The sequence below is a fragment of the Vicugna pacos genome, chromosome 18 (assembly GCF_048564905.1).
Source record: "Vicugna pacos chromosome 18, VicPac4, whole genome shotgun sequence".
NCBI lineage: Eukaryota > Metazoa > Chordata > Mammalia > Artiodactyla > Camelidae > Vicugna > Vicugna pacos.
Window position 1 is genome coordinate 21,111,329 of NC_133004.1, and position 26,730 is coordinate 21,138,058.

General features: G+C 49.6%; 1 protein-coding gene and 1 long non-coding RNA gene across 9 annotated transcripts; one reads left to right on the forward strand and one right to left on the reverse strand.

The window, feature by feature from the left end:
* Nucleotides 1–25,279, forward strand: FLYWCH1 (FLYWCH-type zinc finger 1). 8 transcript variants are annotated; one of them, XM_072942502.1, is made up of 12 exons: nucleotides 1–146; nucleotides 1,926–2,040; nucleotides 10,862–10,961; nucleotides 11,342–11,474; nucleotides 11,696–11,777; nucleotides 12,040–12,501; nucleotides 13,484–13,948; nucleotides 14,123–14,386; nucleotides 17,714–17,977; nucleotides 18,962–19,234; nucleotides 20,158–20,230; nucleotides 24,123–24,469. In XM_072942502.1, exons 2-12 carry the CDS (start codon nucleotides 2,007–2,009, stop codon nucleotides 24,160–24,162), a joined length of 2,190 nt encoding a protein of 729 aa, XP_072798603.1. In that variant the 5' UTR covers nucleotides 1–146; nucleotides 1,926–2,006; the 3' UTR covers nucleotides 24,163–24,469. The 8 variants fall into 8 exon arrangements, with proteins under 8 accessions (XP_072798603.1, XP_072798599.1, XP_072798601.1 ...); XM_072942498.1 differs by lacking the exon at nucleotides 10,862–10,961 and having other exon boundaries at nucleotides 11,342–11,777; nucleotides 24,123–24,148; nucleotides 24,330–25,279; XM_072942500.1 differs by lacking the exon at nucleotides 10,862–10,961 and having other exon boundaries at nucleotides 11,342–11,777; nucleotides 12,043–12,501; nucleotides 24,123–24,148; nucleotides 24,330–25,279.
* Nucleotides 19,604–22,465, reverse strand: LOC140687056 (uncharacterized). The gene is made up of 2 exons (XR_012061104.1): nucleotides 21,996–22,465; nucleotides 19,604–20,208 (listed from the first exon to the last, which is right to left on the reverse strand). It is a non-coding gene; the product is annotated as an uncharacterized lncRNA (long non-coding RNA).
* Nucleotides 25,280–26,730: the final 1,451 nt, after the last annotated feature.

Consider the following 26,730-nt stretch of genomic DNA (forward strand, 5'->3'; position numbering starts at 1 on the left):
GTGGGCACCCGGGTTGCGGTGGGCGGAGGGGCCTGGCCTGCGAGGTCGACGCCTGTGGCTGCAGCGACCCGAGGCCAAAGGATCCGCCGCGGCTTGGTCTCCGGAGAGGGAGGGCCCCACTGCCGTCGCCGCCCGGCCAGTGCCCGGTGAGGACGGGCCCCAGCAGATCGGGGAGGGTCTGGGGCCCCTCAGCGTGGCCGCGCAACCGATCAGGCTCTCCGGGGGTCCCAAGGGCTGTTGATGCTGGGGAGGGGGTGTCTCTGAGTCCCGGCGCTCAGGCTGCCTCCTTGTCTTTCACCTGCAATTCGCTGCCTCCTTTCTCCCCACCTCTCCTTCCCCCAACCCACCCGACCCTCGGACTGAGCCCTGACACCCCAAATCAGGGAACCCCACATTCGCCTACTTTTCCTTGACCCTGTTGGCCCCACCCGGTACCGCCCCGGCCCTGGCATCCACCCCAGCCCCATCCCATCTTTGCGGATCTGTAGGTCCCAGTGACCTTGCACTTTTTGCTGTTGTTACACCTTCTTCCACCGCTAAATTCCTGACTGCCTGTTGGGACTTTCAAACTTTTTTGACTCAACTTACAGTGAGAAATATATTTTACATGCCTGTAAGTGCAGGTTACTGAAAGATAAGTTTAAAGGGAGGTGCTTACCCTAACCTCACATGATCCAGCCAGATCTACTCTACGTGGGTTCTAATTCTATCCTCTTCTATTTTGTTCTATTTTATTCTACCCTATCCTATTCTGTTCTGTTCTTTCCATTCCAAAATGCTAACCCATTCAACTGATTACAGGACCTAATGAGTCTGACCACAGTTTGAAGCCCATGCTTTAACCACCAGTCTTTTGCTTCCTTTACTCCTTGCCTTGGAGGATGCTGAGCTCCAATAATCAGATTATCATGTATAAACGTCAATTCCAAAGAAAGGGTATGTTTTTGTTGTTTTGATGCTTCTGCCTTTTAGGACCAAAATCATTTCCAGGACTTAGTTGGATTCGGTCAGGTTTATCTTGTTCCTCACCCTAAAGCTTGCAGCTGGCCTTGGGGAAGAGACAATATATGGAGGCTAGACTGTGGAGTGCTTATAACAGAGAGATGGAGACAACTTTCATTGTAGAGGAAAATGATTAGAGTTGAGCTTTAGGAAGTCAGCGCTGTGTCGGGAGAATTGGATGCTGAGCAGGGAGATCATTAAGGAGGTGGTGGGGATCGAAGCCCCGAGGTGATGTGAGGTGGGGAAGGTGGTGGAAGATGGTGTGATCAGGTGTTGAGAGATCTGGGGACACAGTAGGGTTGGCATGGGAGGCGTGAAAATAACGAAGATTGTGATGTAGGAGGATTGCGCTGTTTGGGGGCTGGAATCTCCCTTTCTGTGTCCTCTATGTGTAAGTTGTTTTGAAACAGTGATTCTCAGGGGACATTGAGCAATGTTGGTTGTCAGGATTCCATGGGTGCTACTGGCACCTAGAAGGCAGTACCACTCCTTGCTAAACATTTCACGGGACAACCCTCCACAACAAAGAATTATCTGCTGCAAAATGTCAGCGATACTGAGGTTGAGAAGCCGTGCTTTGGAGTAGAATTCTTAGTCTTTGGAGGGATCACTGCCACCTTCAGCCTCTCCCAGGAATCATGCCTGTATGCACACTCAGAGATTGCACGTAACCATAGGAAGGTCCATGAGCCAGTCAGTGTGCACCTCTAAACTTCAGAGCTCGTCAGTGGCAGGTGGTGGGGGACAGCTTTTGGAATCATCCAAAGCTTTTGCAAATATCAGGACCTTCTCTCCTGCCCCTTGCACTATTCAGAACCGCTGCTGGGCTTGGACAAAACACTCCTTGTTCTTACATGATGATTCACAGCTTATAGAAGAATTTCACATACAGTCTTTCATTTGCTGCTTTTCCTGTTTCACAGGTGAAATCAGCCCAGAGAAGTGATGGGATTTGCCCCAGGTCTTCCACCCAGCAAGCCAGCGTTAAGGACGGGTGTTGGTGGATGGTGATGGTCATTCTCAGTCTCGTGTATGAAGGTAATTCTGTTGATCTGCCATCAGCTGCCCAGCAAGGCTCTGTGGTTCAGGATCTTAGGGCTTGGAGCCACTGGTGTCTGAGAGGCATCTCACAGCTCGTAATATTGTGTGTCTCTTGGGAGTTAGGTTCATCAGAGCAGGCAGTCTTGAGTACTTCAGTTTGGGGGCAGGAAAAGAGCACAGAGATTGATGAACCATGAAGTGTGAGGCTCTGGTACTTTCCATTTACATCTGCCTGACTAGAAAATACTCTAGCCACTCAATGAATCCTTACTGAGTAAAGATTGAATATTATAAAGTAAACACATTAGAGCCCAAGTATTTACCTCAAAACAACACCATCTGAAATTTAAAAAATACATTTAAATCCACCTAGATAAATATACAAGTGTATAAGAAATTGAAGTTTCATAAAATAATACTCTCTTTTGTTGCATGCAATGCAGATTGGTTATTTCCTGTGTAATTTTAACAATTGCTGACTAGAACCCAAAGATTATAAAACCAGTGACCAGGGAGATTTGAAAAGCAGAGACTTAGACCAAAACAAAGGAAGTAAAACTCTTCCACACAGAAAGAAAATGAACGTGCGTGAAAGTTTTTACTTAACTCATCAATCAAATAACTGGCAAGATCTTACAACCAGTTACAAGAGAATCCAGAGAAGATTCTAGAAGCTGTAGGTCAGACATATTGACATGAATGTATACATGGAGACAAAACTGGCTTCTTCCAGGACAGGAGAAATTACTTACCTGCCTATACTTATTTACACGGAGAGAAGGGGAGAATGTGTCTGTAGACTAGAATTATTTTGCGTTGTTCTGTCATCTGTACAGAGCTGCAAAAACAGCTCAAATGTAGTAAATGACTAGACTCTAAAAGGCTGTGTTCTACACAAAGCACAGTTTTCCACTGAAGCACAAATTTCCCCTCTGGTCTCATAATCTCAATGAAAGACAGTTTTTCTACTTTTTATTTATTTTTTATTTCTTAAGAAGCCAAGTTTTGTTTAATTGTTAAATATACAATACATACAAAAAGTATATGTATAATTTTAAGACAAATAAAATGAATACCCATATATCCTCTATGCAGTTAAAGAATCAGTTATTACTGGGCCTTCAAAGTCCCACCCCAACCATCTGTTCCCCTACCCCAAAGGAAATCATTATCCTAAATTTTCTGTTAATTATTCTTTTAGAACTTGCTGTATATGTGGGAGTCTCTACTTAATGTACTATCTCATTTTTTCCTGTTTTTAAACTACATAGTTGGCCTCTGACTGCATATATTCATCTCTGACTTGGTTCTTTCATTTAATATTGTTTTATGATTCATCCATGTTGATACTTGTAATTATAATTCAACTAACTTTTTCTTTTTTGATGGCAGTACTGGGGATTGAACCCAGGACCTCCATGCATGCTAAGTATGCACTCTACCACTGAGCTATACCCTCCCCCCTCAATGAAAGTCATTTTTTATGTTGATATGAGGCTGGTCCCATGAGATTTGGCCTGACTATTTACACAGATGTGGCAGGCACGTTAATTCACTTCCTGGGCCTTCTTGAATTTGCTTTGCTGGAAGTCTCCGTAAGGAATCTCAGATTCGATTTTTTAAAGTCTGATATTTATTATTCCTAGGTGCTAAAGCCATGTCCAGCAAGCTCTCGCCCCCAGATTTCACCTGTACTGCTTAAAAATTTGGGCAAAGTCCACCCTCCTTGAGGTCCCCCAAATACCTTAATGTGTCTGCAACTTGTTAAATTGTTAAAGGATCGTTTTAGAAAGATGCAGTCATGACTCTCCCGCTGATATAAAATAAATGGTACTGATTTTATTTAACACGTTGATGAGGAAACCTACAGGATGTGACAGATTCAATGCGATAATGCATGTAAAACACTTCATGTGGTGCTGGTACAAAGAAAACCTCAAATCCTTCTTAGGTTAATCACTTAGCTTTGGGCTTCCTAACGTCTGTTCCAGTGTTTCTCAGAGCAGAGCTCATGATCCACCAGTACGAGAGCCTCACGGGGTACTTGTTAAAAATCCAGAATCTTGAATTCTGCTCTAGACCCGCCGGCAGAATTTCAGATGAGAAATCCAGGCATCTGCATTTTTATCAAGTGTCCTGGGTAATTCTTAATGGAGACGAGAATTCCATATGCAAATAACTGAAATAAAAGTTTCGTGAACATTGTACTTAACTTCATCTGTGGGTGCGCTCTTTATGTTCTGTTTCATTTTTTAAAATACTGCTCTTAAGCCGGGTTTCTTAACCTTGGTCCTGCTGCTGTTTTGGACCAGATCCTTCCTTGTGGGAGTGGTGGGCACCATGGGACGTTGAGCAGCTTCCTTGTCCCCCACCCCTCAGATGCCAGTAGCGTGTCCTGCCCCCCAGTTGCAACAACTAAAAATGTCTCCTGACATAGCCAAATGTTGCCTGGGGGCTCAGATCACCCTGACTAAGAACCACCAGTCTTAACCCGCTACATTGATAACTATAGGTCAGAATCCTCACTTTGAAAATAAAAATTAAATTTATTTTAAGATTTTAAGCCCTGAAAACAGACACAGGAGGCTTGAAGGCTGACTCTGCCCTTTAGTGGCCTGGATCTTGGTCACTGGAACCTAAGATTAAGCCTTGGGTTCCTCCTCTGTAAATGAGAGAACAGTGGATCTAACTGATGAAGGCATTTGGAAGATAAGATGAAATAATGCCTTCCAGGCCGTAGCCTAGTGCAGGTGCCTCGTTGGTATTTGGTGAATAGGAAATGTTGTGATTATAATCCTTTAGACTCTGAAGCATGTGTGATGAGAATCCAACTGGAGAAAAGAAACTACTGTGAGATTTCAACTGGTAATTTCATTGCTCTGCCTGGTGGTGGAAGAGCTGAGAAGCCCAACAGAAAGTGGTGAGCAGCCTGGGGATTAGCAGAGGCTGGACACAGCCACCACAGCTGGGTGAGGGGACCCAGCAAAGCTGGAATAGACAGCGCGAGTGGAGCCACGCCAGGCAGGTTGCTTCGAGGACACCCTCTTTGCTCTCCATCCACCCTCCCGTCTCCCAGGGTGCCTCCCATTGACCAGGTCAGCTGGGAGCCACTGACCCAAACCATCAACTAGCTAGTTAGGAGGGCCGATCACTGCAGCTGATGACGGACTCAAGGCCTGACTGCAGCTCTGCAACTGGCCCGTCTTACTTGAAGCCTCAGCTACTCAGGGCAGAGGAGGCACCCCATTAGCTCTGGACCAGCTGGGCCTGGGTTGGAGTCCGGACTCTCATTACCTTTGGGCCACTCACTTCAGGTCTGAGCCTCAGTTTCCCCAGAAGCAGAGCAGGGATGATGGTGGCACTTGGAAGGGAGATTGTTGAGTTCCTGTATGGAAGGTACAGGCTGCCACCATAGGATTTTTGTTCCTGGTTCTCCCAGCTCCAGGACCAACCACATGGCTCTGAGCAGATGTTCTCTTGTCCCTTCCCCTCTCCCCTCTCCCCTCTCTCCCCCTTCTACCCAGGACACCTCTGGGTCACTTATTTTCTCTGTCAACTTCCATTTTGAAAACTTGGGTTTTTGAAAACCTTTTATTTTGAGTTAATTTTAGACTTTTCAAAAAACTGCAAAAATAGTGCAAAGAATTCCCATATACCCATCACTAAGTCTCCCTGAATGTCAGCATCTTGCCTAACGTTGTGCAGTGATCAAATCCAGTAAAGCAACATCGATACAATACCATTAACCTAAACTCTTGACCTTATTCAGATTTCACCAGCTTTCCGCCTTGTGTCCTTTTTCTGTTCCAGGATCCCACATCGCATTGAGTCCTTGTGTCTCCCTGGTCCCCTCCAGTCTGTGACAAGACCTCAGCCTTCCCTTGTCTTCAATGACCGTGACACTTTTGAAGTGTCCTGGTCACTTGTTTTGTAGAATGTCCCTCCATGTGGCTTGTCTGATTAGAATAGGGGTGTGCCTTCTGGGCAGGAAGAACAAAGATGATGTTGTGTCCTCCTCAGTGCATTTATTAAGGAGGTCACAGTGTTGATGTGTTTTATTACTGGTGAAGTTGACTTTGAGCACTTAAGGGTGTGCCTATGGGGTGTCTCCACTGTCAAGTCATTACCTTTCCCCCTGTAATTAATAAGTATCTTGGGGGAAATATCTTTGAGGTTCTGCAAGTCCCACAACAGAGATTGTAAAGTACTTGACTTTCATTCCTTTCTCTGTCCCATAGTCTGTATTACTCTTTGTTTTCTTGGGTGATACATGTTGCATAGGAATGGAATCCCTGCTTTTCCAGGGAGTTATGGAGTTAAAGAAAAAAATCATCAAGCAAGGAGATGCAGCTTATCTTTAAAGTGTTTTTTTGAAAAAAAAAAAAAGGTTAATACTTTCCCACTGTAAAGAGTTCATACACACTGTAAAACAATTTTCAGAAAACAAAAGAAATTTAAGGAAAAAAATAAATCGCTTTTTTTTAAAACAACTTTTAACCTTTTGAGATGTTTCCTCCTAGTTATTTAAGGGTTTTTTTTTAGCTACAAATATATAAAATAAAATTAGTTGATAAATAACAAATGTGATCAGAGTGGAGAAGAGACAGAAGAAATGAGGTGGATTGAGGTCTAGAGGTTGTGTCAGTGTCCAAGTGGTATTTTGGTCTTTTGTTTTTTCTTTTTCTTTTTAAATTTAGTCTTTGTTAATTGGATTTTGCTTTCTACCTAATATATATTGTAAATACAAGCGTTTTTTGGAAGTCTTCTTGAATTATTTGTCCGATAGGGAAAAACTCCCAAATTCTTGTTTTGGAACCATTGTGGTGCATTTAATTTTACCAAGGATGATTGCTGTATGTACGTTTCAAGGGACAACATCGCCATCTTGTGGCCCTCTATAGTATTGCTCCTGAGGATTTAGATCTGCGTTCGTGTTAGGAGCCTGCATTACGTAATGCCCTTTACTAGGGCTCCATCTGGCCTGCAGGTGGGGGCTTCCCACTTTAAAGAGGAATAAGATAACAAACACCATATTGAACACACATGTGTGCAACAGAAATTTAAGTGTAAACCAAAGGGGCTAATACAAAAATTCGAGGGGCAGGATCCTGGGTGATTTAGGAGTATTATGTTCTTAACATTTTAAAAATGTTTTCTATATAGTTTTTACAATATAATACTAGAAACTTACAAAATATCTCAATATATAATCCATGCCACCCCTCTCCTTTGGTGAGAAAACCAAGCCCAGGAGTGAGAAGCCTGTTTATGGTGTAGAAAACTGTTTTTTATCTGAGTGACTCTGGGGATGTGAGTCATATCTATAAGGATTTTTTAAAAACAACTTTATTGAGATATGTTTCATATACCATACAGTCCCCTGATCTACAGGGTATAATTCAGTGTTTTTAGTGTATTCACAAGAGTTGTGCAACAATCACCACAATCAACTTTCTGTTTTCATTATCCCAAAAAGAAACCCCACATCTCTTAGTGTCACTCCCTAATCTCCCCCTCCCTCCCCTCCAGCTTCTGACAACCACTAATCTACTTTTTAAAAAAATTTTTTATTGAAGTATAGTCGATTTACAATGTTGTGTTAATTTTTGGTGTACAGCATAGTGATTCAGTTATACATATATATATACACATTTCTTTTGATATTCTTTTTCATCATAGGCCATTACAAAGCATTAAATATAGTTTCCTGTGCTATACAGTAGGACCTTGTTGTGTATCTGTTTATATACAGTAGTTAGTACACTAATCTACTTTCTGTCTCTATGGATGTGCCTGTACTGGACATCTTACATAAGTGGAATCAGACAACATGCTGTCTTTTGTGTCAGGCATCCTTCACTGAATGTACCGTCTTCAAGGTTCATCCACCCTGTAACATGTATCAGAACTTCATTCCTTTTTAAAGCAGAATAAATTCCATTGTATGGATAGACCACATACAGGCCAGAGCAGGTGTTTTGGAAGGAAACATGGGTTATGGATCAACCCAGCTGGTGCTGATCCTGGATGGTGGCCAAAGAGGAGAGTGGCGTGTGCAGAGTTGGGGGGACATCTGCCAGGCAGTCTGGGTGAGAAGGAAGTAGTTTAGACTGTTCTTGCAAAGTCCAACTGTTGAGGGAAGGAGAGATTTTTGGTAGGTTTTGCTTTGGGATACAGGAGACCTAAGAAACTTGAGACCTGAGAACCCTAAATGCAAAGAATCAGAGAAGGCAGAGAGGTTTGGAGACCAGAGACAGCAGGATATGAATGATGGAGAAGGGGTCCCAGAGAGAGAAGGGGAGGGGAACTCAAGGGAACTGGATGGAGACACTTCATTTTCCAAATCAGGATATAATTTGTATGCTTTCTTCATCCAGACAGTGAAGAGTCATAAGAGCTTATGAAGCACCTATCCTCAGTGGAAATCATGAAAGAGATTTTTTAAAAAACTGTAAAATTCTGAATCATGGAGGGATAATCAGAAATCTGCATTGTATGCAGAATCTCATTCACCAGTGTTAGGTAGATGGGACATTACTAAATGTAGTGTGTTACAGATTTTTTTTTTTTTGCACGTGTGGTAAAATATACAGAAAAAATATACCATGTTAATCATTTTTAGTGTACAGTTCTGTGGCATTAAGTACCTTCAAATCATTGTGCAACCATCACCACTGTCCATCTTTTCATCATCCCAAACTGTAACAGCATATCCATTAAATACTCCCCACTCCTCCTCCCCAGCCCCTCGCAACTACCATCTGAATTTCTCTCTCTGTGAATTTGATTACTCTAGCTACATCATGTAAGTGGAATCTCACAGCGTTTGTCCTTTTGTGTCTGGCTTATTTCATGTTACAGACTTTTAAAATATGCAGCTCTCATTTGCTCATTTGCTGTCCTTTATACTTAATGTCTATGTTCCTGTCACTGGGTTACCAGCCCTTTAAACACAATCATTTTGATATGGGATATTTCACAACCATTAAGTATTATTCCATCTATCAAAAAGCCAAAACCTATTGGGTTCAGTTACTTGCCAAGAATGTCTATTACTGCTGTGTAACAAATGAGCCATGATCTTGCTGGCTTAAAATAACAGTAGTTTATTATTGATCAGGTTTCCATGGGGTGCCTGGGCTGGTTCCCCTAGGCTCCTTCTTGTGGCTACAAACAGCTAAGGGGTCTACTGAGCTGGTCAGTGCAGATGGTTTCTCTCCATGCCCCGCAGCACCTCCATCCCCTACATGTGGCCTCTCATTCAGTTTCCTTCCCTGGAGTCTCAGGGTCATGTCCATAAGGGTGGGGGCTTCCAAACCCCCACAGTGGGCTTCTGTCATACTCTATTAGTTACAGCAAGTGACCAATCTGGGCTGAAGACCAATCCAGATTCAAGGCCACATTGCAAAGGAGCCATTATACTTTATGGAAGGATTTGTGGTCAGTAAACAATCAACACGTTAAGTCCCTTATGTGGTTGAGAATGGGAACTGTCAATCAAATCTAAATTTTAGCCCAATGTGAGTACCCATGACTTTACACAGCCTGTGGTCAGCCACAGTTCAAGGTCTTTTGTTGTACTGGAACTTTTCCCATATCCCTTGAGGTATATGGATACCTTAAGCCTTTTAAACAAATTTTAGTTGAGAAAATTACACTGTCTCCTGACTCAGGTTACCCATGACTCTGGGTACAGTTCCACGGGAATCGTGGGGGCTATTTGTCATGCCAACCTGCGCTGGTCATGGTTGGTCATACCAACCCTCGCTGGTCTGGAGGAGGCCAGGTTTCAGCTTCTGGTCGTCTGAGACTGAGGCGATTGGTGTGTAGGGGTCCCTGCAGCCTCCACTCCTGTCCGTTGCAAGGCAGGGACCGACGGCCAGGTCCTGTAGGAATGTGCGTGCTGGGTGAACAGTGACCGCAACGTTTTGGTGGCCTGAGTTGTCTGAAAGGCCTTCTGTGGAAGGGAGGGCCGGCTTCTCCGCACCCTTACGCCCTGTCGATGGAGGACGCAGGGAGGTTAAGGAATCGAGCCCGCGTTCCTTTGCCCTGGGACCGGAGCACAGCAGCCCCGGAGGCGGGCTACCGGAGGGTGAGCGCCGGGGCCAATCAGCGTGCGAGGGCGGGGTGGCCTGAGGGCGGGCCCTCCCCGTAACCCTTTCCTGCCCGAGCGGCTCTGCCTGCGAAGGCGCAGGCGCTGTCTTACTGCGGTGGCCCCCAAGTCCCCTGTACCGCCATGTCGTCCTGTGGGGCGGAATGGGGAGGACCGGGAAGGACCGCACAAGAGGAGCAGAGGTTGGGTTGTCCAGAGGCCGGACCAGGACGAGAAGGATAACGCTGGAAGTGTCCCGTTACCTGAATTTCCATGAGTCTCGCACCTCAGGACAGGGATTCGCTGCTGCCCGGGGCTGAGCGGGCGTGTAGGGCATGGGTGTTGGGGAGAAGTTGCAGGGGACGTGGCGCCCTTCTGGCCTTCAGCCTTGGCTGTGTGTCTACGAGGACCTAGGGGCCCCGCGCTTGGACTGACAGGCCTTGGGGAGCTGAATGTGGGCCCCAGGCCACAAACTGTCAGAACAGAAGTGAAGGGCGGCGGTATTGGAAACGCAGAACTTGGGGTAGGGGTGACAGCTCACAGGCTGGAAAACTGAAACGTGAGGAAAGGCCATAGGCTGTTTCTGGGCTATTGCTGAGAGGTGGGAAAGACCCTGACATGCACCCACCATCCAGTCCCCGAGAAGACAAACCCCACACTGATGCCCCAGGGCCCGGGTCTCCAGGCCAGCCCTGCCCCTGGAATCCATACTTTTTGCTTCTCCAGACCAGAAGTCAGGGAGCCTTCAGCGACCACGGATTCCCTGGACACCCCTACAGCCCTGTACCCACTCAGCTGAGGCAGCGCCAGCACCAACTCGGACAAGGTCGCTGCCCTCATGGGGCCTTGGCATCCCGTGATCCTCTGGCCTGGGATGGGGGCTGGATGTAGTTGTGAATCCAGAGAGTCCCGCCTCCCAGGGCCAGGCTCAGAGTAACTCACAGCTGTCAGTACCTTGGTCACCCCAGCAGCCCCTTGAGAACCCTGTATTTGGCACATTTTACAGACAGAGAAAGAGGTTTGGTCAGGGAGGTGCCAGACCCAAGGCAGCCAAGAGAGCAGATGCACTGGCCTAGAATTCTCTAGCTCCGTTCAGGTCCTCCCCCACCTCTCAGCCCCTGGTGCCCTGACCACTACCCTAGATCTATTTTCCTGAACCCAGACGCAAGGGCACCTCCACTGATGGGATTTTCCCTCCTCCCTTAGGACAGAGCCCCTGGACTGCCAGGTTCCTCGCCGAGGAGGTGGAGGAGAAATCCATCAGCTGGAGCCTGAGTGTGGCCTGAGGGCCAGGCCATCAGTCCCGGGATGCCCCTGCCTGAGCCCAGTGAACAGGAAGGTGAGAGCGTGAAGGCCGGCCAGGAGCCCTCCCCTGAGTCCCCTGAGATGGGCGCAGATGTCGTCCCCACAGCCCCCACAAAACCCAAGGAGTTCTCCAAATTGGTCTTGCTGGCGGCTTCCACTGAGAACGAGGATGGAGTGGACTCCCAGCCCAAAGGAGTGCACTGTGTCTTATCCCTGGAGATGTCTGGCCCTGACACCTTGGATGGGACCCCTCAGATCCTGCAATTAGAGGAACAGGGAGGGGCAGTCCAGCCAAGTCCCCAGGTCGCCGAACAGAAACACAGCAAACCAGACACAGGTGAGTTCTGGGCCGGCTGCTGCTTCCCGGCCACCTTTGTGGTCCTGTGTGCTCAGACTGGGGTCCTGAGCAACCCCCTTTCCAGCGAGGTGGCCTTGGCCATCCCTTCCCTGCTCTGAGCAGGTCCTCCTTGGCCTTGTCCCAGGCTGGTGTGATGATCATAAGACATCATCCTGTGTACTCCCAACCCTGTGTTCCCATCCATGCCTTGGGCCTCCAGCCTTGTTTTGTGTCAGCTGATCTGGCCCCCCCTTGCCTTCAGCAGCCCCCAAGCCCCTGGAGTTCCTGAAGACCCCATTTGGTGGCCGACTGCTGGTGCTGGAGTCCTTTCTGTACAAGCAGGAGAAAGCCGTGGGGGACAAGGTGTACTGGAAATGCCGTGAGCACACCGAGTTGGGCTGCCGGGGCCGGGCCATCACCCGTGGCCCGAGGGCCACCATAATGCGGGGCCACTGCCACCCACCCGACGAGGAGGGCCTGGAGGCCCGGCGCCAGAGACAGAAGCTGCCCAGCCCGGCCCTGCCGGATGGCCTGGGGGGTCCCCAGGGCCCTGGCTGCCAAGCGGAGGAGCTGCTGGAGGGAGTGGGCCCGTGGCTGTGCCCAGAGGAGCCAGAGCCCACCCCGGGGCTGGTGCTGAGCAAGCCAGCCCCTGAGGAGGATGAGAGGCTCCGAGCCCTGTCACTGCTGAGCTTGCCTCCCAAGAAACGCCCGACGCTGGGGACTGGTGAGTCCCCCCACCCTGGCTCTACTTTCAGGCCGAAGAGAAATGTGGGGTCTCATGTGATTTTTTAATGTGCTCTCAGAACAGCTTTTAAAAATATAAATGTGTCCCAGTATTAATTAAGGCCATGGGCCAGAACTAGTGCTCAGAACCAGGAGGCCCAGGCCCCTTTGGAACTTCCTGATGTAGAAACTGGAGTTTTATGAGCCTCAGGTGATTCTGAACCTTAGAATTTTGGGAAGGTCGGCCTAGTGGGAGACTTGAGCTTTGCCTCTCAGGATCAAGCTCCAGCCCTAGCTCGCATACTGGGCAGCCTCAGAAGGTTTGCTAAAAGTTCTGCACTTTCAGGAGATTTCTTCTAAGATGTGTGATAGCCTAGCTATTAGGGAGATTGGACAGTGATGTGTGGGAAGTGCTCAGCCGTGGTCCAGCATGTGTTACTGCTGAGTAACTGGTAGATGGAGTGTCCACAGCAATTTTTATTACCAGTAACTGGGAAGTGGGCTTGGTCCCAAAGGCTAGGTGCCTCCTGACCTGGAAAGGATTCAGGGATTTAGGGCTTTAAGGCAGCTGCTGTGCTGGGTACCTAGGGTGGGGGGAGGAAGAGGGAAGCTTGGCTTTCCCTGTGTCTCCTTTGGTCCCATTTCATTTTATGGCATGTGCATGTGTTATTCAAAAATTAGATAAAATTTTCAAACAAACTAAGAAAAAGTATGGCCAGGAGTGACTGAGCACACAGGCTGTGGAATCAGAGCTAGTTTGTCCCTTCCCAGTGTGTGACCTTGGACGTGGAGTGGCCTCCTCACAGGCCACCAGGAGAGGAAATGCACTTCCTCCTTGGGCCTCTAGGTGGGCAGTCAGTGGGGATGCACTGGTCCCCCTCCACCAACATGCAGCTCAGGGGAGCCACGTTAAATGTCAGCATAAAGGAGCAAAGCCCCACCAGCCCGCACCTCCCTGGCCTCCTCCCCGATTCCCTCCCTAGGAGAGTCCAGGCCCCTGGAGTTCCTGAGGACCTGCTATGGGGGCAGCTTCCTAGTGCACGAGTCCTTCCTGTACAAGCGGGAGAAGGCTGTGGGGGACAAGGTGTACTGGACGTGCCGGGACCACACACTGCACAGCTGCCGCAGCCGGGCCATCACCCAGGGCCAGAGGGTGACCGTGATGCGTGGCCACTGCCACCCGCCCGACGTGGAGGGCCTGGAGGCCCGGCGGCAGCAGGAGAAAGCCATGGAGACCCTGCAGGCCAGGCCAGGTGGTCCCGGGGGCCAGGTGGACAAGCTGCTCCAAGGTGTGGACAGCCTGCTTTACCGCCGGGGGCCCAGCACCCTGACTCTCACCAGGCCCCGGCCCAGAAAGCGTCCAAAGGTCAAAGATCAGGGCCTTCCGGCCCAGCCCCAAGACCTGCAGGGAACCCTGGCCGAAGACCAGGACCAGGACGAGGACCCGGGTGAGTCCCCCACACCTACTGGCCCAGAGCTCTGCCCCTCAAGTCTTGCTCCCTGAATTCCCAGGAGGTGGGGGTGGGGGGTAACACCAGGCCTGGGTCAGATCCAGGCCCTGCTCCTGCTCAGGCGCCAAGTTCCTCCTCCCTCCCCCCAGCCACACTCCCATTTCTTCCCAGGAGGCCCAGAGTTCCTGAAGACCCCTCTAGGGGGCAGCTTCCTGGTGTACGAGTCCTTCCTGTACAGGCGGGAGAAGGCAGCCGGGGAGAAGATGTACTGGACATGCCGGGACCAGGCCCGCATGGGCTGCCGCAGCCGGGCCATCACCCAGGGCCAGCGGGTAACCGTGATGCGTGGCCACTGCCATCCACCTGACCTGGCAGGCCTAGAGGCCCTGAGGCAGCGGGAGAAACGCCCTGGTACAGCCCAGCGAGGGAGCCCAGGTAGGCCAGATCGGGTAGGGGCAGGGTACCCAGACTGCCCACCTTTCCCACTTGACCTCCAGCAAGCATCCTCCCCATTCTTACTGGGAACCCTCTGGAAGGGGTTGTAGGTCCGCCTCTCCCTCTTCCCTTTCCCCACCTCCTCCTCCTGGTCAGTGGGGTGACTGAGGGCATCACCTGTTCAGTCTCTCTCGGAGGGTGGTCCTCACCCTACTGCTCTGACATCTCTGCAGCACCTAATAAACCCTGGCTCCCCCTCCTTCTTCTTTTTTCTCAAGAATTTGTAAAATTCATAGACAAAACTAATTGTACAACCCGGCTTCTCATTTTTCCAGTGTGAGTGGGTGACACAGTGCCCAGTGAAAAACACATCCTATAGAAGCAGTTTAAGGGCTGCAAGTGACATTTTCCTGTGATTGACTTCTCTTCTTCAGCTGTTCTCCATAAGCATCTACCATGGTCCCTAAGGGCTCTATGACCAGGGTCCCAGCCCCCCTCTTTTTATCTCTGTCGGCTTCACAGTGCCAGTGTTTTGACAATAACAGGCATGTTACCGCCCTCCTCTTGCTGAGAGCCGCCTCCGCCCTGCCTCTCTACTTGCCCAGCAAAGGCTCACGTCGTCTGAAACATTTGCCTCTTTGCAGATTCCCAGTCTTATACTTTATTCCTGAGTCATCTGAGTCACCTTCGAGCCTTTTTGGACCTAAAAGTCTCAAACTTGAGACCTCTGTTTTTATTTCCTTCTGAATCTCTCTTTATTTCATTTCCATGTAACTTCTGTGTTCACGGGATGATTTGTCACCCCCCCCATCCTCACCCCCAACCCCCATACCGAATCACCATCCTGCACTTGCTCCTTACGTTGTTTCTTAGGGCATCTGCTGTTCTATTCCCTAAAGCGTGCTTCTACCGCGATCAGTTGGATTTTTTTTTTTCAATCTCCAAGTTGCCTGTTGCCTTCTGGCCAGAGAAAAACTCAACCATTACTCGCTGCCCCTTCCACTCCGCGCAGATTTTGCGCTTTTTTGTCTCCATTCTGTTCTGTCAGTCTGTCCGCGGTGGCGCGGGAACACTCCGCAGCGTCCTGTCCTTCCTCACGCAGCCCTCTGTCTTCTTTGCTGCCTTATTTGTTGGCCTGGTTTTCTGCGCGTCCGTCGCTTCCCTTCCTTGCAGGCCAGCACACCGCTTGCCCCAGAGGGCTCTGCATTTTGCTCCTGCGCCGCCTCGCCCCTCTCCACGGGCCCCGGCCCGGCCCCGCCCCCTCACTGGGCCCCGCCCCCATGTCTGGGGTGTCCGTTTGGCTGGACCCTCATGTCTGGACCATCTTTATCTCGCCTGGTTTACTCCCTTGTCTTTCCAAGTCCCTCCTCTGGTCGGTTTCCGAGCGATTCTCTGGAGGCTACACCACAGAGACCGTGGATCTGAAGCCATCTTGGTGGAGGTGTGGCTGTTCGTGGCTCCGGGTTGCAAATCCTCTTCCGCGGTTGTGTAATCTCTGTGCTCGAATAACCGCAGCTTTCTGAGGACTGGTCTTACACAGGCGGGGGGCTCTTTGAAGATGTAGGGGCGCGTCTCCAAACCTGGGGTACGTGGTTTTGCTGGGGGCACTTGAGGCCTTTTCAAGCCAAGAAGTCCTGTTCTTCACTTATGGAAGTGTTCTCGTGTTCTTAGATGACTCTCCACTCTCCATTTTGTGTCTTTGTTGGTCAGATGTCGCTCTTCCTGGCACACCTGTCTGATATTTCCTCGATTTGGCTGTCCAGTCCTTCTATTTAATTTTTAACTTTCGCTCTTGTATTTGAATTCCTTTGCATTCCATCGACTGGAAGCACAGCGGCCCCACCTTCCAGCCTCTGGCAGCAGCCTTGTTTTCTCCAATTCCTTTTTCTCTGTGGGCTTCTCTGGTCTCGGCCTCTCAGGGTAAAGCTTCTCTTGACCGTCTGGTGGTCCTTGGCCATCTGCCAGGCTTAAGGTGCGACTGACTGGCTCTGTGTGTGGGCACCCACTCAGCTTACTCACAGGCCTTAGCTCTGTGGGTCTGCAGGCTGCTCAGTGCCCCAGGATGAACCTCCCGCGAGGGTGGTCTCAGCCTGGCTGCCAGCCTCCAGGGACTTGGGTGGGGAAACCGGGCGGGACGTGTCAGATTCCAGGTGCAGACTTCCTCCTCCCTCCCACCCCACGAACGCTTCTTCTCCCAAGTGCGGGCACCTATTTTACTGCTCTTCGTACAGACAACCCTCATCAATCCCCCTGTTTGTGGCCTGCCCGGGACCCCACCCTCAGAGGGACCTTGGGCCTCCCTGGGTTTGGCCACTGGACTCTGCTTGTCCTCAGTGGCTTCCCTTTCAGGCTAGGCGAGCTTTTGGTTTGCCAGGTCTGTGACCACATGACCCTGTCTTCTGAGCCTCAAACCTAGGTCAGCATCTCTGCCCTTTGCGTGATCCTCTTCTCTCTGAATCTCTGGCCTTGTGCCCTGTGCCTTTTTCATTCCTCAGTGGACATTTTCATTGACTGTAGGGGGAGCAGAAACAGGCCCCTCTACAGCCATTCGCCCCTACCCCGGCCCCAGTTCATCCAGGGCCTTCTCACTCCCCACCCCCGTGGCTGCCACTGCTGCTGCCTTAGCAGACTCCCCAGTCTGCCTCCACCTCCCCTGTGTAGTCCCTGCACCTGGGCAGAGGGAAGGGGTTCCTCGGAGCAGAAGGGCACTGCCACTTCCCGGGTCCCTCCTCTCAATATATCAGGCAGCAACCCAGGCCCCTCCCCACCTCCCTCCCCACCTCCCCTCGCTGCCCTAAGGTCAGATCCCCAGCCAGGCTGGCCCTCTGGGGGAGTCCATTCTTCTGCAGCACAAGGGGCTGTACCCAACTCCTGTTTTGCTCCTGATTGCTTGTCCCACAAAGGGCTGCCACTCATTCTGCCAACTTAGCAGGGATGAGTGGCCCTTGTGCCATCCCACTACCGGCCCCTTGGATAAGACACCGCCTTCCTGCAGGCACCCAGAGATGGGGGAGATGGAGCTCTGCCTTCAGGGGCCTCCGCCTCACTAGTCTCCCACCTCCCTTCTCTCCCAGGCTCAGGAAAGGAGCCCCAGGCAGCTCAGGCAAGGCTGGGTTTGGGGGAGATGGGTAGGGGCTGTGTCCTGGGCTCCAGGGCTGTCTGGCTGTGAGGAGGTGGATGCAGTGTGGAGTGGGGTCCGTGGGTCTCTCTCCAGGAGCCTTGCTGATCTTGGCTCTGAGAACAAGGCCCCGACCCTTCCTCACTCCTCAGCTCAGAGGCCTGGCTCCAGGCTCTCCCTCCCCTGACCCCTCTCCCATTTCTCCCCAGGAGGCCCTGAGTTCCTGAAGACCCCTCTAGGGGGCAGCTTCCTGGTGTACGAGTCCTTCCTGTACAGGCGGGAGAAGGCAGCCGGGGAGAAGGTGTACTGGACGTGCCGAGACCAGGCCCGCATGGGCTGCCGCAGCCGGGCCATCACCCAGGGCCAGCGGGTGATGGTGATGCGCAGGCACTGCCACCCACCCGACCTGGGGGGCCTGGAGGCCCTGAGGCAGCGGGAGCAGCTCCCCAGCCCGGCTCAGAGGGAAGGCTCAGGTGCGGCGAGATGGGGCGGGCAGGTGCCAGATCCCAGTCTCCCTGTCTCCCTGCTGGCCCAGCAGCCCCCTGGGGACAGCCCAGAACACAGGCTGGAGGCAGCCTGCTGGGACAGTCCATCTGTGGCCCATGTCCAGTGGGCTTCAGCCACACACGTTGGTCTGTCCTTCTGGGCTGTGAGTTCCCTCAGGGTAGGGACCGCATCTGGGCTTCACACTCATGGTACTGGTCCTAGTGTGGGATGGGCCGTTGGAGGGAGAAACCCACTCAGACCACTTGAGAAAGGGGGCTGGGGGCCACAGTGGCATTATTGGCAGCTCCAGGAAGTGCCTGGCACCCATTTGTGGGGCGATGCTCCTGGACCTCAGAAGCATCTGTCTCTCCTCACCCTCCCCACCCTGCCCCTCAGTGCCTTTTGGCTACCCCTATCCCTGCATCTCATGATCCTTCAATTCACATTCTAAAAGTCTAGAAAGGGAGAATTTGATTGGTTACCAGCTGGCCTAGGGGAGGGTGGACAGGCAGTCAGGAGGCCCCTGCTGCCCTGTCCAGACCAACTGCGGGCCTCCCAGAGCATTCCAGCCCAGCCCCTGCCCTGGGGCGTTTGCCAGCCAGGTCAGAGTTGGAGTAGGGTCAGAGGAGGCCAGCAGGAAAGCTCAGGGTTTGGGTGGCTGCAGGCCCAGCCTGCCACGTAGCACCAGAGCCCTCAGAAAGGCAGCCAGTCTTCACTCCAGGGCATCAGGGCCATGGTGAACTGAGCTTCAGTCCCCAGGGTCCTGCAGAGGTGGGGAGAGGTACCACAGGGCAGGGACAGCATGGGATATGCCAGGGGGGACAGTGTGGGGGAAGAGGGATACTGCAGTTTCCTGGCTGGGGCTGGCTGGTGGGACAAAGGAAACAGTCTCCATCCCTGGCACTCAGGCTCTGTCCCCTGCCTCCAAGTCCTTGCCTGGGCACCCCACTCATGCATCATGTTCCTTCCAGAAGCCCCCCAGCCTCTGGAGTTCCTGAGGACTTCCCTCGGGGGCAGGTTCCTGGTGTACGAGTCCTTCCTCTACAGGAAGGAGAAGGCGGCTGGGGAGAAGGTGTACTGGATGTGTCGGGACCAGGCCCGGCTGGGCTGCCGCAGCCGGGCCATCACCCAGGGCCAGCGGGTGACCGTGATGCGCAGCCACTGCCATTCGCCGGACCTGGCAGGCCTGGAGGCCCTGAGGCAGCGGGAGCGGCTCCCCAGCCCGGCCCAGCAGGAGGACCCAGGTACGGAAGGGGGTGAGGGGGCAGAGGAGGGGGAGGAAAGAGCCATGGGTATCTTGGTCTCTGCCAGCCCAGCGTTCAGACACCTCAGGGGACAGGCACATGTGAGGAGCTTGGTTCCCTGGCCTTTCTGCCTTTCCAGAGGCTTTTGCCTCTCCTCTCTGCTGGCTCCTCCTCCTGAACATAAAAAGACACCTGAATCTGTCCTGGCCTTAAAACAACTCCCATATGAACTGCTGTTTTCTCTCCTCTCTTTTATCCTAAGGGGTCTTAACTTTTTACAAATGGTAGTATGTTTTGAAAATCTAATGAAAAAATATAGACTGCCCCAGAAGACTGTACTCACACACACACACACACAGACACACAAGCGTGTGTGCATAAAGTTTTGCATATAATTAACCGAATCAGACTGAAAATGGGTTCCCTTCAGATAAACAGAATATAAAGCCAGTCTTTACAAAGCACTTTGTGTCTCATATTAATGTATATCAATATGAAAGGCCACATCTTAGAAGATACTGAAATGAATCCAAGTTGGATAAAACAACCAAAAGAAACTTGATTTCTGCTTTAAAAAAAAATTCCATGAGAAAACCACTGTTTGGCTTAACCCAGGAGAAACAGCTGTGGCGTGCCTTTGGCAGGGTGAAGGGTGTCCTATCTTTGAGATCTGGTTGCCTCCCAATCTTTGGTGACAAGGTGAAGACTGCCTCAGGAGCTCCCATGGCTTATTTTACCAGGCATAGGTAGTTTGAGGCATCAGAAAACCAGAATTCCCAATGTCTCCCTCGGTGGAGTCATTCTGCCTGGTTTTCTTCATCCTCAAGGCCTTGAGGGCATCGTGACAAGGTGTGTGCCTTGGCCTCTGGCAACTTCAACAAGAAAAGATTTGTTAATGCATATTTTCAATTTGTTTTCCTCAGAAAAGATAAAGCTTCTGCCCGAAGTTCAACTGTGCTGCAAGACTTGTTCTCCTGAAAGCCAACAGAGTTACGGGTAATTGTATTTGCTGCGTCACAAATTACCACAAAACTTAGTGCCCCAAACTAAGAAATATCTACTATCTCTCACAGTGTCTGGGGGTCAAGATTTTGGGAATAGTTGGGCTGGGTGGTTCCAGCTAAAGGTCTCTCAGATGGTCGAAGAAAAGATATCAGTGGGGTATAGCCATCTGAAAGCTTGGGTAGGGCTGGAAGAAACTTCCACAGTGGCCCATTCACTCACATGGCTGTAGCTGGAGGCCTCTGTTCCTCACCATCTATAGGCCTTTCTGTGGGCTGCTTGAGTGTCCTCAAACATGACAGCTATCTTCCCCCAAAATGAATGATCCAAGGGAGAGAGCAGAGCAAGAAGGAGGCCACCAGCAATAGCAGAATTCATCTGCTTCTCAAGCACATGTGGCAGATTCTCGAGGACAGACCACACGTAGGCCCTAAAATAAGACCTCACAAATTTAAAAGGATTGAAATCATACAAAGTATGTTGTTTGACCACAGTGGAATGAAATTAGAAGTCAATGACAGAAAGAAATTTGGGAAACTCACAAATATATGGAATATTAAAGAACCCCCTTCTGAAGATTAGCAGTGACTCAAAGAAATCACAAGGGAAATTAGAAAATACTTTGAAATGAATGAAGTATAGACACAGCACACCAGAACTTATGGGAGGCAGCTAAGCAGTGCTTAGAGGGAAACTTATAGCTATGAACACTTACATTTAAAAAAGAAGAGGGGGGAGGGTACAGCTCAGTGGTAGTGCGTGTGCTTAGCATGCACAAGGTCCTGGGTTCAATCCCCAGCACCACCATTAAATAAATAAATAAATAAACACAAACAAACAAACAAACCTAATTACCTGCCCCCCAAAAAGAAAGTAAAAAATAAATAAAAATAAAAAAGAAGAAAAATCTCAAATCAATAACTTAAACTTACATGTTCTGACACTACAAAAAGAACTAAATAAAGCAAGCAGAAGGAAGGAAATAATAGATATTAGAATAGAAACTAATGAAATAGAGAATAGAAAAGCAAGAGAGAAAACTAACAAATCCAAAAGTTGGTTCTTTGAAGGGATCAACAAAATCAACAAACTTTTATCTAGGCCAAAAAAAAAAAAGATTATAAGGAAATGCCGTGAACAACAGCATGCCAACAAATTGGGTAACTTAGGTGAAATGAAAAAATTCCTAGAAAGACAAGCTACCACACCTGATTCGAGAAGAAACAGAAAATCTGAATAGACTTATAACAAGTATAGAGATTGAGTTAGTAATGTTAAAACTTCCCAGCAAGAAAAGTTCAGGCCCAGATGACTTCATCGGTGAGCTCTACCATATATTTAAAGATCTTTCACATGCTCTTCCTAAATACAGAAGAGGAGGGAACATTTCGCAACTCATCCTGTAAGGCCGGGAGTACCCTGTTACCACAACCAAGCAAAGACAGCACAAGAAAACTATAGAACAATATCTCTCAGGAATATAGATGCAAAAATTCTCAATAAAATAGCAGCAAACTGAACCCAGCAACATAAAAAAGGATCATACACTGTGACCAAATGGGATTTCAGACAGGAATGCAAGATTGCTTTAAAATCTGTAAATCAATATCATATTATGATACTGATGAACTGAATAGACGTCACATAACAGGCCTGCAACCTCTGTCCTTAGAACAGCCTGCTTACAAGGTTGACCTTTAGCCAGCATCCAGGACTTGGCTGATACTGTCCCCAAATGATAACTGTTGTTCACTCTCACCTGTTTGTACGAAGAATGTGATTTTTGCTGAACACTTGCTCTTCTTCTGAGATTCTGGAATTTCAGTCACTGCAGCTGGTCACCCAGGTACCATGTGCCTGCATGACTGACCCCCAATAAAAACCTTGGACACCTAGTCTCAGGCACGCTTCCGTGGTAGACAACACTTAACACATGTTGTCATAGCAACCAAAGAACAGATACATTGGACTTCATCCAAATTTAAAAACTTCACTGCTTCAAATAACACCATCAAGAAAGTGAAGAGACAATCCAAAGAATGAGAGAAAATATGTGCAAATCATGTATCTGATAAAGGACTTGTATCCACAATATATAAAGAATTCTTATAACTCAACAGTAAAAAGATAAATAACCCAATTAACAAGTGGGCAAAGGATCTGAATAGACAGTTTTTACCTCAAAGATTTAATTTCTTCTATGAAGTTCAGAATGTACACATGGCCAGTAAGCACAATTAAAGATGTCCAGCATCATTAGCCTTAGGAAATGCAAATCAAAAGTACAATAAGATACCACTTCACACCCACTTAGGATGCATAGAATTAAAAAGACAGACCATCACAAGTGTTGGTAAGGATGTGGAGAAACTGGAACCCTCTCACACTCTTAGTGGGAATGTCAAATGGCACAGCCACTTTGGGAAACAGTCTGGCAGTTCCTCAAAGTGTTAAACATAGTGTGTAGGTTCACCCAGTAATCCCGCTCCTAGGTGCACACCCCAGAGAACTGAAAACACGGGTCCATCAAAATTGTACACCAATGTTCGTATCAACATTATTCATGAGAGCCAAAAAAGTGAAAACAACCCAAAGTGTCCATCAGTGGTTGAATGAATAAGTAAAACATGGTCCATTCATACAATGAAATATTATTTGGCCATAAAAAGGAATGGGGAGGAGGATATAGCTCAGAAGTAGAGTGTATGCTTAGCATGCACAAGATCCTGGGTTCAATCCCCAGTCCCTCCATTCAGTCAATCAATCAATCAATCTAATTACCTCTCCCCTTCAAAAAAAATTTTTTTAATTAAAAAGGAATGAAGCACTGACACATGCTACAACATGGCTGAACTGCAAAAACATGATGCTCAGTGAAAGAAGCCAGACACAGGAGACCACATACTGTATGATTCCATTTATATGAAATGTCTAGAACAGGCAAATCTAAGGAGATAGAAAGTAGATGAGTGGTTGCCTAGGGTGAGGAATGTTGGGAGGGTAATAGCTAAAGGGTATGGAGTTTCTTTTAGGGATGAAAATGTTCTAAAAATGATGGTGGTCATGAATGCACAATTCTCTGAATATACTAAAAACCATAGAATTCTACACTTTACACGGGTGAACCCTCCAGCACGTGAATTACAGCTCAATAAAGCTGTTTTTTTTTTAATGGGAAGATAGCCACAGTGACCTTTATGGCCAATGTCACACTGCATCACTCCTGCTTTTACTCTGTCCCTGAGAAGCCAGTCACCACATCCAGCCCACACTCGAGGGGAGAAATAGGCTCCTCTTGCTGAAGTATTCGCCAAACATTTTCTAAACCCATCACAGTAATAAAGGAGAACTTTACGTTTTTCTGCCAAAGAATCTTGAAAAGGCCAGGGTACAAATCCTGGCAACTTCTTCGGAGCAGGGGATGGGACTTCACAGGGGTGTTGGGTGAATCCCAGGACATACGAATGTAGAAAGCCAGGAATTCCCAAATAATATGTCATGGAGCAGTCTCACATTTTAAAGGAACTGATATGATGTATGTATATGTGTGTGTATAAAAATGACCTACTTCCTACAATGAAATCTACTGAAGTTAATTTTTACCTTGTGTAGATCCATTTGTCTGTTTTATTGATGTTTTTCCCCAGTGAAAAGTGTATTTTGATAGAGAGCTTTTCATTTTATAAATACACTATGAGTTACTGGGGGAAAAAATGATCTAGTATATCAATTGTTTATTTACATCAATAAACCATTCAATTTAAAAAAATGATCTAGTTGAAGGTGATCTTTAGGGAAAAAGAATTAAAGGAATCTTAACTTTCTTTACTGTCTATTACCAGCATGTTTGGGTTTGTATAATGAATATGTGTTTCTTTGTGATCAGGGAGGTGGAAGATACAAAACATGACGGTGAGTCCCAGTGAGGCCAGTCTTCTCCCCAACTCAGCAGAGGAATCTTGAGTGTTGTCAGCGTCAAGGATGCTCCGGGTCCACAGAGGGCCCCGGCATTCCCACCCGGTAGATTTCGCTTGACAAATCCTCTCTGTCACTCTTCCAAAGCATCCATCCATGGCCTTCATGTTTCCTCAAGGGGTCTCTCAGGATGGTGTCTCCGTGCTGGCCAAGAAAAGCACCAGGAGCTGGCGGCCTGCAGCTGTGTGTGATGCGGGGGTGTTGTGGGGGAGGCCACAACCTCCAAGAGATCTGAAGAAGCATCTTTCACCAAAACACCTCTCCCCTGCTCTGTCGCTTCAAGCTGCAAACACCCACCACGTCCAGAGCCTTCAGCTTCGCCAAGGACATTCTTGTTGAGTGCGGTCCTGTTTCGGCTCCACAAAGTCGAAAGTCATTGAGGAGGCCCCTTCAAGACAAAGGTGGGGCAGGTGTGGGGAAGTTCTTGCTTCTTCAGGCTGAACCACTCTGCCCAGTTCCAGCCACCCAGGTGTTTTCCGGACAGGTGCCAAGTGGGCCTTCGCACTCCTTGGCCACCTGCTGCCAGGGCGTGGCTGTCCCTGCCGGAACAGAGGACGCCAAAACCAGAGTCCTAGCTCCACCCTCTGTTGGATTTCTTTTGCTGTTTTTCAACTGAAATTAAACCCAGTGTCGACAATGCCCACGGGAGGTGGTGTTCCTGGCAGTGGGAGCCTGCCCGACGTCTGCAGGGAGCCAGCGCTGGGCAGAGGCTACGTGGCTGAGGCCAGCGGGGCCCTGGGTCGCCCACGTTTGCCTGATGCAGGAGGAAAGGCAGACCAGAAGGATCCCCTTCTCCTGTCTAGTAGCACAGCTGGGAGCCAGCCTACAGTCCGGAAGATACAGGCTGATGTCCCCAATGAACTCCAGAGGTTGCTGCTTGCTAACAGGGTTGCATCCTCCACAGCAGGCTCCTTGCCCCAACCCTGTAATTACAGAGGAAGCCCACAGTGCAGGCTCCCTGTCTCCTGGCAAGCTGGCCTTGCAGCCTGCCATCCAGCTACAGCACAGTGATAGCTCGCTGTCCCTCTGCCTATACATTTCCCGCAATAAACTCTATTTTATATCTCACCGTGTAGAGATGCTGTGTCCACATCCCCTTTGCAGCCACAGATGGGCACCATGAGACCACACACTCCACGTGTCTCAGTGCCAGGTGGTTGGAGGTGACAGAGTTTGGTTGGGCACCCACTCCGGGGAGACCTCCATGCCTGGGACAGCGCCTGGTCACCTGGCTCACGTATCAGCTGGACTAACAGTGGGTGGGTGTCCTCAGAGAGGTTGCTGAGAGGTCTGCCCCAAGCCCAGTGCAGCACCTGCTGGCTATTCTCCGGCCCTCATGTAGCTGAAGAGAGGCCTTGATCCTCTGCTGACTCACCCTGAGTCCTCCCTGACTTGTTTCCATAAGCTGGGGCAAGCTTAAAATGGAAATGGCACCCCCAGACAACCTTGACCCCCAAGACCCTGGCTACTTTCCTGTGCAGGTAATTGGCCCATCTCTTGACTCAACTATCGGCTTCACGGGACCCTTGCCCACCAGCCTGGCCAGTAGTCATGAGATGGTTCAGCAATGGACAGCCCACCTCCCAGACAGGAGGCAGCCATCTGCCAAGAGGCCCATTGTGCTGCTGGCCCCTGCAGTGGACACTCGATACTTTGCCATGAAGCACATTGCCCCAAGACAGTGACCAGCCCGTGGCCAACACCAAAGACACGACCCTGTGAGAACAGATATACCCCAATCCTAGACCCACAGATGTGCACGCCCACAGAAGGCAGCCACACCTAGAGGAAGGCACCTGGATTCAAAGGAGAGTCAAGTCTGTGCCACCCCTAGCTGGGTCGCCACTCAGTCCCCCATGACAGGAAACCCCACACAGGCCTGAGGTATCCAGCAAGAAGCACTGAGTCCCTGCAGCCATTGTCATCTGCAACACCTGCAGGGTCACTGGTTCTGCAGCTTCCATAGCAGGGCCTCCATGGGGCTCAGAGCTGACTACTCCCCAACCCAAGTCCCAGGTCTGGCACCTTGGCTGGGCTCCAGGCACCCAGAAGTTGGGGTGCAGCATGAGGAGGATTAGGGGAAGCACCAAGCCAGGGCCATAAGCTCTTCCTCTTCTCTGCACCTTTGACCTTAGAGAGCAGATGGATGGTCCACATTGCTCAGGCTGAGAACTCCCAGATGGAAATGAATTTGGATGCTGCTGCTGCCTTGGGTGGCCCCAAGGCCTCCCGCCACTGAGCTCCAGAGTCTCCCCTTTGTATGGCCACTTCTTCAATGGTTCCAGAGCCAAAGAGATGTCCCTTGCCCCATCTGTATCACAGAGCAAAGCGCACAGGGGCAGGCCCCTCCATGAAGCTGGCCCCTTGTGGATGATGACAGGTGGGTGGGGTCATGTCCTTCATCCCTGTTTCCACTCTGCGCTTGTTTCTCCCAGTAAACTCTATTTCATATGTATGCACCATACAGAGCTGATAGAGTGTCTCTGTGTCCCTTTGGATGACTGCACAAAATCTCATTA